General features: G+C 43.5%; 1 protein-coding gene across 2 annotated transcripts; it reads right to left on the bottom strand.

Moving 5' to 3' along the window:
- Positions 1-3171: 3171 nt before the first annotated feature.
- Positions 3172-13468, bottom strand: zgc:113363 (uncharacterized protein LOC791449 homolog). 2 transcript variants are annotated; one of them, XM_063207601.1, is made up of 5 exons: positions 13299-13468; positions 11845-12004; positions 9418-9555; positions 8745-9068; positions 3172-3780 (listed from the first exon to the last, which is right to left on the bottom strand). In XM_063207601.1, exons 2-5 carry the CDS (start codon positions 11963-11965, stop codon positions 3524-3526), a joined length of 840 nt encoding a protein of 279 aa, XP_063063671.1. In that variant the 5' UTR covers positions 11966-12004; positions 13299-13468; the 3' UTR covers positions 3172-3523. The 2 variants fall into 2 exon arrangements, with proteins under 2 accessions (XP_063063671.1, XP_063063672.1); XM_063207602.1 differs by having other exon boundaries at positions 11845-12001.
- Between the last annotated feature and the right edge of the window lie 1320 nt (positions 13469-14788).

Raw genomic sequence — 14788 nt, 5'->3', positions numbered from 1 at the left:
GTGTGAAGTACCAGAAATTGTGTGGAAGCAATCGAGAAAAACTGTAACCCTATATGGCCTTGTCATCCTATCAAGATAACACATCCGATCAAATGATTTGGGAGTAACATATATCTGACCAAACCTGCTAGGTTGATGAATTACACACAGAGGATCAACCACCCTCTTTTGTGTCTCTTTTTGTCTCAGCAACTCTTAAGTTAAAGGCCTGCTGCTAGGAACTGCATTTAGGCTAAACACTACTAACACGTACCACAACCTAGCATCCGACCTACACACATTGCACACAGCATTAGACTCTTACATGCCTGCCACGTATGAAACACACATGTTTAGAGCTAGCAAAGTTTATTGTAGGAGGTTATAGCCCTCAATTCTTAACACCTGCCAAATGTTATTTCTGCCCCAGAATGGTCTGGGTTCGAGTCACAGATAATGAATGAAATGTTTGAATCAAATATGTGGTTATGTTGTCATGATGTTAAAACTGAGTATGATTTAGCAGCAGTCTAAAAAGGACTCACAACTCATTGTGCTGAGTCATGGTAATTCAGGAAAGCCTAATTAACCCATTTATTATGGCTTAGGCATTACGCACAAGACAGAGGCCTAAATACAACAACTGTTTTAAACCTTCCCTGTGCCATCCCCACAAAACACATCTCGCACAAATGCTGTTGTTGTCTTGTCTTCCACCCAGACACAGGCGTATATAGTAAACTGTATTAGGATGTAAACATGTGGTACGCCTACTCTGAAATGCCCCCCCCCCCCCCCACCCCCCCATCCAGCCCTTACTGCTGCTCAGTCATCTGTGCCGGCCCGTGGCCATCACCGTGCCGTGGTGAGAAAGTGCTTGTTGTGAGGGCGTATTTTTCCGTTTGCCGTAGGTAAAGTGGTAAGCTGAGAGTTGCGAGTGAGCCATCCGCTCTCTTCCTCTGTGGCAGCGGCATCCGCCAAGTCTGTGAAAGGTCGCGGACCTCAAGCGCTGCACTTCAAATTGGACCTGATAGACCTTTGAAAAACAGGTGGTGAAGACCTTGGATCAGATTCTTTTAGTGGGAGTCTGTGTGTGTGTGTGTGTGTGTGTGTGTGTGTGTGTGTGTGTGTGTGTGTGTGTGTGTGTGTGTGTGTGTGTGTGTGTGTGTGTGTGTGTGTGTGTGTGTGTGTGTATGTGTGTGTGTGTGTGTGTGTGTGTGTGTGTGTGTGTGTGGTGTGTGTGTGTGTGTGCGTGCTTGCATGCATGTGTGTGTTGTGTGTGCGTGCGTCTATGTGTGAACATTCTATTTCCTGAGAGTTGACTTAAATCAGGGATTTAGTGAGAAAGGTCAGATTTCTCTTTCCAACCTCTTTTTTAGACTTCCCATTATATCCTGCGGCACATTTACTTTTTTTGTTCACTACAAACGCACTCAGGTCAGAGCTTCCCACAAAATGACTGAATTCACTGGTGTGTTCACTGTCTCGCAGTGCTGTGGTTTCTCCAAGTGCTAAGTATTTTATATCCCTCGAAAGGCTGCTGTACATGCACAGAAACTCAACCAAATTTGAAAAGAAAAAAGTAGGAATCGAGGCATGGTTTTTTTGTGCTCCTAGTGATGACAACTTTTTTAAAAAGCCATTCTTGATGCGTGCCTGCCTGCATGCCAGCCTGCCTCTTTGTCACAGGTTTAGTTTAATAAGCCAAACAGCAGACCAGGGTGCTGTGGGTAAGGCCGCTGACAGCTTTGAATGGGCCCTGGACTAAGTCATCTGAAAGGTCTCCTCCAACCAATACATACAATGTTTTTTCCCTGAGCCTGCGACAACTGCCCTTTGCACAACCTTGACTGTGTGTTGTATTATTTGCTGAGTGGCCTGCTTTGTCACCCATGCAGGCTATAGAACAGGCAGGGCAGCAGTGCAGTGCAGTGGTCTCTCTGAAGTGGATGGCCACCGGCACTCCATTAGCCCGCCGCCTTGGCACAGTCATCTGGAGAACGGCTGTGAAATTCAACAGGCATTGGGGAGTATGCAAAAAAGGCTTCATGATTTATCCAGGCCAGCTATTTTTGCATCCAGTGAGAGAGAGAGAGTTAGAGAGAGAGAGAAAGAGAGAGAGAGAGAGAGAGAGAGAGAGAGAGAGAGAGAGAGAGAGAGAGAGAGAGAGAGAGAGAGAGAGAGAGAGAGAGAGAGAGAGAGAGAGAGAGAGAGATTCATCTCGGTTAGAGATTAAAAGGTTCTCTGTTGTAAGAGAGACAAGGAAAATACTGTGGAGATGTGCAGTGAATAGTGAGCACTGGCAGGCACTATGTCTGCCCTGGGCACATCCAAGCCAGTGTAACGCGTATATGGGGAATATAAAATGCCTATAACTATAATGTGTCTGGCTATAAAAATGACAGTAAAAATAAATCTCGTGGAATAATAAAAGTCAGTGGATATCAGACTGAAGAACGTACAGAAGAGTACAAAAAGACAAAAAAAGGTTTTACTACTTTCTGCAGCAGATAAATATTCACAGGGACAAGTATAAATCACGAAACAGTTTAAGGCGATGAGAGAATTTCAGCGATCACACCCAATGCCATTATTTGTTATCATAGAACTTATTTGTAGACTTACTGTACTCGACAGACCCCAATATACAGGAGGTGGAGGTGGTGCTCAGAACAAGGACACCTGGGAGGCGTTGCCAGGATCTAGATTTTCAACACAGGTGCTCAACAGTTTTTGTGGGTAACAAATCTCAAAAAGAAGAAAGAGGAGGAAACTGTGGCACTCTGGTTTCATAGGTTTTTTTACTGTTCTTTTAAGGCAAAAGACTACCCGGTGCGTTTTGACCATACAGGCACCATACAGATGCACCCTGACAAAGACCTGTATGGTCAAAACGCATCGGGTAGTCTTTTGCCTTTTTCTCCTCTTTCTTCTTTTTTGAGATACAGGAGGTGGTGTCTGTGTGTGTGTGTGTGTGTGTGTGTGTGTGTGTGTGTGTGTGTGTGTGTGTGTGTGTGTGTGTGTGTGTGTGTGTGTGTGTGCAGTTGCATGTGAATGTATCTGTTAGAATGTGTGTGTGTGTGTGTGTGTGTGTGTGTGTGTGTGTGTGTGTGTGTGTGTGTGTGTGTGTGTGTGTGTGTGTGTGTGTGTGTGTGTGTGTGTGTGTGTGTGTGTGTGTGTGTGTGTGTGTGTGTGTGTGTGTGCGTGTGCGTGTGCGTGTTCGAGCGCACACGTCTGTATAGCGGGAAGCAGGGCTCTCTATGTTGGTATGAAAAGTTGTAAAATCGAACATATACGTCAATGGCCACTGGAGACCTGGCTGGCACGTACAAAAACAGGAAACGCCTTGGTCATTTGAACATTACCACTCCACATTCACCCCCTAACACTGACTACATTCAATTTCTATCAAAAAAAGTAAAATAAATAAGAGAATCAGGCCAAAGAGCACTTCCTTCTTTTCCTCACAACACTACGTTACCACTTATCCCTTGGAATGATGAATTCCAGCCGTGCCAAATTTTTAGGGCATTTTTTTTCTTTTTCAGGCAGGAAAGCAGATTGCACAGCATTCCAAGCAGATCTCTAGACAGTCCGAGGACTGGCAGCAGTCCTCCAGTATCCCACAGTCCAACAGGGCAGAGCAGGCGTCCTCCCCGCAGGCCAGCCCCCCCGTGGCCACCTCGCCGCAGCAGCACAGCGCCTCGCACCCGGGCCCGCAGCTCAGGCACTGGGCAAACACCGAGCAGCAGGACGTCAGCTCGCAGAACAGGCAGGCCAGCACACAGTGCACACAGCAATCTGGAACGACAATATAATAGCATCATCAGAACACAGAAAAGGCAGGCCAGCACACAGTGCTGCACACAGCAATCTGGAACGACAATATAATAGCATCATCAGAACACAGAAAAGGCACACAGTGCACATGACAACATGAAAATAACAATACAGAACATCATCAACAGATCACAATCACCATCATCATCATCATGATCATCACTAATTTAGCATTTGCTAAATGCATGTAATTCCCAATTTGGTCTGAAAAATATAGTATTAGGTACTTTACGTACAACTACTTTCGGAATCCTGTGACTAAAACCAAGTAGCAGACTTCCACTTTAATTAAGTATCTGTGTCCAGCTCTACTCTACTCAACTAGTATAAAAGACACAATGGAACAATGGAACATCTGAAACAGAAAAATAATAACAACCCAACATGCGAAAATCATTGGCACACAGATAATCAATAGCATCAGCAGTATCTGTATGAACACAGATAGGCGCAGCAACCTCACACAACTTTTTACTGTATTACAGAGTCCCCAACCTATCTTTCGACCAAGCCCTGACATGTGTCTGTAGGTCTAAGACAAAATATATGGTGGCCAAAAATTCATTAAACTGGCTGGGAGACTACAGCTTAAATTCCAAAAAAACGCCTGGGATTCAATGTGTAAATAAAAACATTAACTGTGACTAAAATCTTGTAGTCATCACTATTTATTAGCATCCGCATCCTTGGTGGGCACCTCAGATGCTCCAGAAAAGCTATCTGGTGGTGCGCACCCACAGACACGACGTTGGCGACGCCTGCTATATTTCTTTTGGGAATAGCTGGTAACAACACATTTATAACAATGGCCTTGTCTTAACGCATTAATAAAATATAATAATAATACAGTATTCAGCTCTTGTATTCTATACATGAGTCTGAATTACTGCTGACACCCTACAGTGGAAACAGGCATCATGATATGCCTTGAAATGTGGCCAACACAAAGGAAGGCTGTCCATTTTCATTTGCTCACAGGGGCAGATTGTTCTCCAACTACAGCTTTTTTCTATCTCTGTTTTGCCAATGGTCTGTTACGAATGATCTGCTATATAATAATAATATAATACACCCACCCTTGAACCCTTACAGAACAACTACTGCTATCTGAAGCTTTTGCAACTGTGAATACAAAAATAAGCACACACAGATCACAAGTGACAGATCATCAGGTATACATGAATCAGGGATAGGCCTACATGAATACATGACAGATCATCTATATGTACACATGAATCTGTTTCAAAATGTACCATCAACACGACAATACGACAATAGCTGAGTAGCACAAGATAAACAGTGCAGTGATAAGCTCCACTCAAGTCTGACAAAACCAAATAATCTAAAAGTGTATTTTACCGTAGAGTACTTGGAGTGTGGCAGAGAAGGTTTCCTTGAACCCCAATGCTCTCATGTAGACACAGCTGTGTGGTTCTTGGCTGGTTACAGTGGCCAAGCGAAATGTAATTAAGGTCTGATGAGACCAATTAGTTTGTGAAATGTTTTGAGAACTAGAGAGGGGTATCGGACACTTAAGCTGACGAAGAAGAACGTTTGAATGCCCCCCCATGCCAGGCCTGTGTTAAGTTTGGAAGAATTTACAAATTAGTCAGACTGGGAGCTTTTGTGGTTATGCTTTTTTTTCTTAAAGTCAGTTGAGAGAATACGATTACAGTGGATGGAAGTCGTTATGCACATGAATGCAAACCCTGCTTATTGTGACTGAATATTGGAAACTGGATTCTGGTTTGTTAAGGGTTTTATTCTGGAGATGCAGCGTAGCCCTTTCATGCAGATGGGATGGCCAGCGATCCGATCCTATTCAGTATTTGCTGAAAAAGTTTAGCTACATCATAACAACATTTTTATGTCATTATCAAGAGTCTTTTAAGACATAGTCATAACCATTTTGGTGACAATAAGGTTATAAGAGAGGCTCTGCACAAAAAGGTTAACAGAGCTCTGAAAACTCTCTGTGGCACTGTTGGGTTTTTTGCTGCTGTTTTGCAGCCTGGGGGAATGAATAACAGGGATCCAATACAGAGGTGTTATGTCAATAAAATACTGTGGTGGCCGACCACAATCTGCATTTCCACTTCTGGTGATATTACTTTAACAACACCAAGGTTTTTCCATGTATGCTCTATGCTATGTAAAGAACCGATGCATTGTAAAACAACTCAAAACACAATGGCAGATGTTGAGAAATGCGTTGCTATTTTTTAAAATAAAATGCTGCACTGTCTTTTGTCTCAATATAAATAGCTCTTATTAGAAACCCTATCATTGTGGCCTTGCTGTTTTAGTTTCATTGTTCATGAAACTGTAAAATGATGGTAAAGGTTCTTGAAGTCGTATGCTCAGTATAGTGCATAACATTCACACGTGTTAGCAATTCAGAGTAATGTGAAAAGTGTAAATGGCGATAGCAAAGTAGCAATCTATACAAACCACCATATCTACATGAAGTATTGGAGCCTTGAAATCCTGCAACATATTCAGTGCAATATGCTTTATGCAGTACGTTCTACACACACATGTGTTAGCCATTCAGAGCAATGTGAAAAGTGTAAATGGCAATAGCAAAGTAGCAATCTATAGAAACCACTGCATCTCCATTTCCAGAGCCTTTGGGTTACAACAACCTCTCTGCCCTCAACCCTGAGTGACTGGTGAGTCAGAGAGTGAGAGGGCGAGAGAGAGAGAGAGAGAGAGAGAGAGAGAGAGAGAGAGAGAGAGAGAGAGAGAGAGAGAGAGAGAGAGAGAGAGAGAGAGAGAAAGGTGAACGGAGTAGTCAGCCCATAGAGATGTGGCACCTACACAAGCAGCACCCTAATCTAACGCTCACAGAGAAGAGGGACAGCAACAGACTGGACCCGCCAGATAAACGGCATGATGGAATGCATGAACGCAGCCCTGAGATAAGGCAGGGCCCAGGCCTCCAGTAGTGCTGCCCTGCTCAAGGGCAACAGGGGCGGGCTGGGCTGGGGTGGGGTGGGAGAGGTGGCTAGGATGGAGGCGGAAGGGTGGCTGCGGAAGCTTCAGATAGCAGTTAGAAGTTCTCTGAGGGGTTTCAGGGTGGGTGTATTGTATCCGTGGTATCTGCGCTCTTTCTTTTACACTAACAGACCTTTGGCAAAACAAGGATTGAAAAACAATATATAGCCGGAGACAGATCTGCCCCAGTGAGCAAATGAAAATGGACAAAACTTCCTTTATGTTGGCCGGGTTTCAAGGCGTATCGTTTACATGCAAGAGAAGGCTACAGTCTGGGATCCTAATCCAACTTTTTTGTTTTTCAATCAAACTCAGTGAATCATCACTCCACATGACTCATTTCAAATGACTAATTCTCCACACCTCACAAGCAACCGTGATATACTGTGCTGAGTGTGTGTGTGTGTGTGTGTGTGTGTGTGTGTGTGTGTGTGTGTGTGTGTGTGTGTGTGTGTGTGTGTGTGTGTGTGTGTGTGTGTGTGTGTGTGTGTGTGTGTGTGTGTGTGTGTGTGTGTGTGTGTGTGTGTGTGTGTGTGTGTGTGTGTGTGTGCGCGCGTGCATCTCCATCTCCAGTGCTCCAGAGATACAGAGACTACAGTTTGTTTCCCATCAACTGGACACAACTGAAGGAGTCTTTTGAATGAAAAGTGAAACGCCGTCAAGCTTCAAAAACATGTCCACTTTCTTACAGTTTAACTACATGTTTTGTAAAACCTACATGTATAACTTATCCACGTCTTGTCTATTGCCTTAGTCTGACATTAGTCAGACCGAGTTAATAATTCAAATTTCTCTAAATACATATAAAGGTACTGACTGTCATTACATTTCATCCACTTTTTGTAAAATTCACAAATTCACTGTCAATTTCATCCCTGTTTCTTGCTTTCTGTTCTGTGCTGGCCCTAACAAAGCTTCTGGTGTCCATGCAGTACAGAGTCTTGGCCCTCTATGTGGGGAACTGACACGGTAGCTTGGACTTCGCCAAAAACAACCCCAGTCCATCAGCATAGAGTTTAAGGAGCACAAAAAGGAAAAGATGCGGTTTTAGTCACTGTTGAGTGAGCTTGGACATCGACAACTGTTTCTGGAACTCAATCCCTATCATGAGCTTTTTAACAACACAATTAAACGGCATCTAAAATAGTTAATATTTAGAAACCAAAATTGGGTAGGGGATGGTTTTGTCATTCCATACAATCATGTTATCTTATTTCATACAAGGCTTCATTTTATAAGCCCATGTTCCTGTACTCCTATTTCTTTATCATCCTTTTAGATCCTTGTTCCTGCATGATACAAGTGTGTAACCCGTCAGAAATCCAAGTCATGCAGATTTTTAGCCTATCTGATGATGGCCTGCGTATTGACCAAAAGCTCATAATGTCGAACATGTCAACGTGGCATTTTTATGTTAGTCTTGCAACTTTACAATCACACTGCTGGCATAGAGACTGGGAAATTCTTATAGAATATCTGCTGTAGGTTTTCAGATTTGGCTTATATGAAGAAGACCTTTTGACTGAAAACTCAAAATGTCATCGTGGTGACATGTCGTCTTCACATGAGCTGGCAGCAAAAGGACTCAGTTCTTTTTTCTGTTCTGCTCATATTGTGAGTGTATGAAAATAACAGGCTGCTCTTTCTGGTCTCATTAGACTTTTATGGTGTGTCCGTCCTTTTTGATCACACCTAGCGCTCTACCTAGTGATTACACCTTGTCACAAGCGTAACTTGTCAGGACTCATAAGCGAACCGCACTGAGACCATGTCAATAAAGGTCTCAGTACGGTTCATTTCTGAGGGGACTGGGTACACTCTGGAGCGTTCATATATGCACAGAAAATACTGAGTCATGGGTCCAAGTGCACTTAACTGTTTGAAAGGGACCAGGTGTGAAAACTCTATAAGACTAAGCACTAGCTTACCGTCTCCAGCCACCTCCTGGATCTGGCTGGCGTTGGCCTTGAAGCTCTGCTGGCTCTTGCTGCTGGACGGCAGGGGCTTCTTGTGTGGATGCTGGCGGTGAGGGTGGTGGTGGTGGTGGTGGTGGTGGCCATTGCTCTTCTGCACTGAAGCTGGAGCTGAGGCTGGAGCTGAGGCTGGTGCTGAGGCTGACCCAGGCCTCACCTGGACCACAGAGGCTGCAGGCGGTGTGCAGATGGGTGGGGCTCCATTGGCCACACCCTCTTGGAGTTGATGAGCCACTGGTTGATTGGCTATTACCAAAGAGTTGTCAAAGAGTAGATCATCTGAAGGTGGAGAGTGACAAGAGATCTTGAGTCAGTGTACCTTTTGGACTTTGTTTCAGAGTGTGTGTCTCTGTCTGTGGTCTATTACTAAGTCTATTGCTTATGTTACACATCATAATCGTCTCCTTCCAAAAGACATGTTATTGAGCTCTATCAAGTGCTGACAGCTTAATATCACTGGGAAATAATGAATCACATCTTAACTGCCTTGTCACGATAAACTCATCCAAAAATATTTCAGTTTTAAAACAGATGACCAACAGTACTTTGGGAGTTGATTTCCGGTAATGTTTACATTAACTGCTCTAACAATGTGATGCGTGGACAAGAAGGAGGAGAACTAAGTGACCTTTAACTGTAGTCTGGGAGATCATGGGCTTGTGGTTGGGGAGGAGGAGAGCCTCTTCACTGGTGCAGACTACGTCTGTTATGGAGTCATCGCTGTAGCGCTTCTCTGCCTCTCTGTCATGGAGAGTGTCAGGGACTTCTGGACACACAAGAGAAAAGATGGGAATAGGTAACTACACCGTAAAACATTGCAAGCCAGTTAAACGTAAACATTTAAGTTGCCCTGGGGTCTTAAGTTTGTAACTTTGACTTTGCTGTCTACCTCAACTCAAAGAGTATGTGTTTTTGGACATTTGTCTATCGCAACTCACAGAATGTTTTTGCACGATTGCCTTTTTTTTCTTTAGTTTTTATATTTCCCATCCCTGACTATTACCTGTGTTATAAGTGTCTTGAAATGTCCATTTGGGCATTATGTGTAATTTATGTAAGCTACTTGACACCTGAATTTCACCCCGGGGATCAATAAAGTTACTGTACTCTACTCTACTACCGTAATAATATGTCTTGCGCTACCTCCCTGTTCTGTGTTTGGGTTCCCAAATTCAGGCGAAGATTTCAGCGAGGGTTCCCTTGCTATCCTTCACATCAGAACAAGCACACAGGGCAGCATGTGAATTCCCAGGCTAGCTAGGTCTGGCCAGGGCTGAAATGGGTGAGAAATAGTGCCCGGGCACTTTTGGATTAAAGGATCCCCTCATAATTAGCGGTGCAGAACTCACTCACCCTTTTTTAAACATCTCTAAAAATAGGGGTCCCACAAGGGTGCAGCGCCCACCGGGAAATGCCCGCTATGCCAGATGGCCAGTCCAGCCCTGGATCTGGCACCAGTCACAGCCTCTTGCCCGATGTTTATATAGTGGAAATGATATTACAATACAGTCGAGACAGACATCAAGAGAGAAAGAGAATTAAGCCCAGCCGTGGCTCTAACGCCTGGGCACTGGACTGCTACGCCGGCGACCTGGGTTCGATTCCGGCAGGGGTCATTTGCCGATCCTTCCCCGTTTCTCCCTCCCAACTCGCTTCCTGTCTTTCCTCCACTGTCCTATGTCGAAAAATAAAAAGGCTTAAAAAAAGAAAGAAAGATAATAAAGGGGACAGGGCATTGGCATTCTTCCTGTCTAAATTACTTCAGACAGAAGGTCAGCATGAGGTAACTACTGTGGATGTTCATGCTTGTGTAATTAAAATACTGAGTCATTTTCTTCGTCTGTCATCCTCTAGGTTGAACGTGAATGTTTCTCATAGAGAAGAACAGATGAATACTTCTCTCCAAAATGCATTTGCGGTGGTTATAACTGAGGCAGCAAAGCAAATTCAGAAATGCCTTTCATCCTCTTACAAGTCAATGAAAAATAGTTAGGCAGTTCCCATGCTAATAGTTACTAACAGTTACACAGGTTCACAGTCCATTGCTGCATCAAGACCAGCACAAAGCCTAAAGAATGTTCCGGTTGCTAGGCACTGGCCCTTGTACCGAGGACCTGCATGAATGAATAGAATTGTAAATTTTCAAATGATTTTCCTTGCCAGTTCGGCACAGACCATTGCAATTGTGTTGAACGGTCTGAACAATAACCACTGTTTCCCCCAGCGCCTTATTAAAGTGGTCACCTTAACAACCTGCCTTCCATTTGTACGTCTGCATAAAAACAATAACAAAAGAAAAGGATGTACATGTAATAGGCCTATTGGAGTTAGGCCTACATCTCTTCATCCGAACAACAACCACAGTAGCCTCATAATCTACATTGTTCTGCCAGTGGAACGCTGTAGTCTACTAGTTATTGAAACATCCTCTTGCTACCATAGTGCTAGAATCAGCCTATTACTACAACATTACAAAGTGTCAATACATTTCAACTTGGTCATAGCCATTCTGGTAAATGTCTAACAGAGGCCTTGTCTTAAGAACCGACAACTTCCCTGTGGCAAACACTTTATAAAAAGAGCATATTCTTCCGATGAACACAGCCGGCAAATTAATCCTAATGCAATATGGCTTACACACCCAACGCCCACCAGTACTCACAGACGCACACGCACAGCTCCATCACTCAAGACCAAGATCATGTATGAATTTGAAATTCAAAACTGATTTCAAAATATGACATCTGTAGGCCTACACGTTTCACCTTATAGAATATCTGCAGAATATGTTTCTTCTGTAATGTGTATGTGAGATGAACTAGTAGACTATGGTAGTAACACAGGTATTTGTAAGTTACATCCTTGCCATAACAAATCAGCCGTAACCCAGCTCTCCTCACTGAATATTTTTGAGTACTCAGTCACACTAAACCTTGCAGTGTTCATTCCACACTTAGAGGTAGGACAAACTACAAGAGTGTTAAGTTTGACAGCCTAAGCGTTAAATGAAGACTGTAACACTGTGCAGGAGCTGTGGGCAGCAGAGCTGCGGTACCTTTGTGCTCTGCCTCTGGCTCCTGTGCAGCGGGTTGAGGGCAGTGGTTCTGAAAACCGTCTCTGGTCTTGGGCTGATCCTGTCCAGTCTCTTCCCCAGGTGCCTGTGGATGCACATCCATCTCTTCTGTCTCCTCCTGAGACACTGAACACACCCCCTACTAGGAAGCAAGAAAATTAACAAATATACATTTTGCTGTTACTAGAATGGCTACCTATGACCAAGCCATAACATATTGCTAAAGGCTCTGTGTAATGGCGTAGTATTGTACTATGGTAGTAATGGGTTTTTAAACAACTATTACAGTGTTCCACTGGTGGAATGGAGGGCTTATGAGGCTATTTGTTCTTCTGAATGAACATGCAAAGACACGAGTCTTCTGTTTCTGTGAAGATGAACCTTTTTAAATGTGAACAAGCTCTATACTTAAAATTAGACAATTCAGCAGAGTACATACAATGTATAATATTTAACGCTGACTTAAATCTATGGGAAAGGGTGAGGACATGATTACCATTATTTTTTTGTAATTAATTATCCTATAATAATAGCATGACAACAATAACACTAATAACATGAGTAATAATAATAACTCAACGTTTTTGTCAGCTGAGGTAAATCCCTAACCAAATGTGTCATAAGGAAACATGTATTGATATTGATGCCATGTCATACATAAAATGCAATACACAAGAACTGTATGTATATATGAAATGGTGTCCCTGCTCTTTTTTTTGGGGGTGGGGGGGGGGTGGGGGGCACCAGCATAATATGTCATCCGCCAATGTAGGCCTATTTTTGCAATAGGCTATGCAGAAATGTTTGGCTATTATATTTTGTACCAAAGTACATTGCTAAACATGCTATGAATACAGCAAACGACAACACACATGGTATTCAAAGCTCCATTGACCTGATTATGGACAGGCATGTTTTTTTTACTGTATGATTGGCAATAGGCCTATATGATGTGTCTGCAAACGCACATTTTAAGAAATGGGATTTAAATAGAAACAATGGGAGCTATACACAAACTGGTCTATATCCTATGTGTCTAACATTTAAATGCCTTTAGTTAATTGTGAGCTTGAAATCAAGAGAAGCCCCCGACAGTGTTGGTCTGTGTTAATTTGTGGAACACTGGAAAACCCTTTGCGTGTCTACTTGGATGATTTTGCACTGCCATGCTCACTGATCACTGCATCACTGATCAATTAATGAATGCTTCAACTCTAATCAACTTTATTCTTGCGAGTGTTTCTTCGTCCATGTGCGATGGTATTGCTGAGTAAATAATGTTAATTCTTATTCAGGAGTGAGATTATGTAATCCATAGCTGTTGTGTCTGAAACAAAACTCATTTGTATCGACTTCTCTGCCGAGACGAGAGCGAAGATCCCAACTTTACGCACGGCACAACGCACTCGGTAACCGATCCTAGTTAACTAACTTACCTCGTCTTCTTTTGCTCCAGTCTTGGACCACGGTAGATTAAAATACACAGACAAAAAGGAGCATGTGAAGTTTGAGAATTCCCCTTAATCCTGTCGGCGGATTCGGAAACAGGTTGGAGTTCCTCCTGGGAAGCCAACTAAACTACATCTGCATGTCCTGTCCGCTACAGCGCTTGCTGGACGCTCTGAGGATGTGTCGTATGGTGTAGGCTACAGGGTGGTTTAAGGGTAGTTTATGCCTCGAGATCAGCGTCACTGCATCATGATGCAGTGAGCCGCGCAGTTAACGTAGTGAAGCCCCCCCCATCACGCAGGTACTCTGGGGCACCTCCCCAGAATTGTGTCTCGACGCAGGGAGCGACGGCGTGAAAGGGCGAAAATAGGTCTCTGATTGGTCCTCTCGACCAGCCTGCTCTGTCCTCGAGTCGAGAACAAGCGCTACTTCCTTGTTCTAACCTTCGTCGGTCTACGGACTGTGAGCTCTTCATTAAATAAGTTGCCCGTGCTTTGTTGTTTGATTTATTTACACGAACCGAAGACAACACATGCGCTTGCAAGTTACGACGCTGAAGTTATTTGGACAGTTGAACAGTGGTTCCGAGGTCGAGGAAACATTCCGCTTCGTCCTCGACAAATGAGCCACTTCTTTGTTCCAAACTACTACTGTGGCTGCCAGTGCGATCAAACATGCACGTGATATAAAGATTTAATGTTTCATTTTCATTCTCGTCGAGTCTGTGATGCTAAAAAACAACCGACACGTCTAGTTTACTCTTTGTATTGAAGGCAGTTTCAGCGTGGAATGACATCGCGCAGACCGTGCTTCAAAACAGGGCATAAACAAGAATTAACTGCATCATGGCTGCGTCAAGCTCACTCTGTGGCACAAGTAGGAAGCATAACTGAGCCTTTATGCCTCGAGTCCAGCGTCCCTGCGTCGTACCTCCTCCCCATGAACGTGACTGCTATCAGTTTAACCCATTTTGCAACGCTCAGGCGCCTGACACCCGAGACCATATGGCCCCCTAAAATATCTAAGTGTAGGCAGTTAACTGAACCAAAGTTTTATTTTATTTGTATTTACTTTTTACGCACGCCCAGTTCAATTAGGCCCATGTAAAAGGCTGTTAGGCGAGTTCAATATCGAATTAGGACTTCTACAATATGCAGAATTCTATTTTAATCAGGCTGCATGGGTCAAATAAAAGGGCCTATAGTCAATTTCCAAATGTTATAAGCACAGCGCTATAGGCCAAGGACATAGGCTAATGGCAGAATAAGTGATGGGTAGGCATATTGGTAAACTAATAGGCCTACAGACATCTTACAGAATGCGCACAACTTGCTCATTTTCAACCCATTTCTGGAGAGACTATTTTTGTTTTGTCAGGTGGAATCTCTGAACAGTCAATAGGCAAATTTGAGTAGGCAAGTGCATTTGCATCTGCATTTAATAAAAAAAAACGTATACAAGCAATACATTAGCCTAA

This window comes from Engraulis encrasicolus, chromosome 10 (genome assembly GCF_034702125.1).
Source record: "Engraulis encrasicolus isolate BLACKSEA-1 chromosome 10, IST_EnEncr_1.0, whole genome shotgun sequence".
In the NCBI taxonomy this organism is placed as follows: Eukaryota; Metazoa; Chordata; class Actinopteri; order Clupeiformes; family Engraulidae; genus Engraulis; species Engraulis encrasicolus.
The sequence above is the reverse complement of the archived record's forward strand: the minus strand, read 5'-3'. Positions and strand labels throughout refer to the sequence as shown.

Excerpts from the sequence above, each read along its gene's own strand:
- zgc:113363 (XM_063207601.1), bottom strand. The coding sequence starts at position 11,965 with ATGGATGTGCATCCACAGGCACCTGGGGAAGAGACTGGACAGGATCAG. Across the intron at positions 9,069-9,417 it reads CTCCCAGACTACAGTTAAAG|ATGATCTACTCTTTGACAAC; the intron begins GTCACTTAGTTC and ends CTCCACCTTCAG. Across the intron at positions 3,781-8,744 it reads CCAGGAGGTGGCTGGAGACG|ATTGCTGTGTGCACTGTGTG; the intron begins GTAAGCTAGTGC and ends TTGTCGTTCCAG.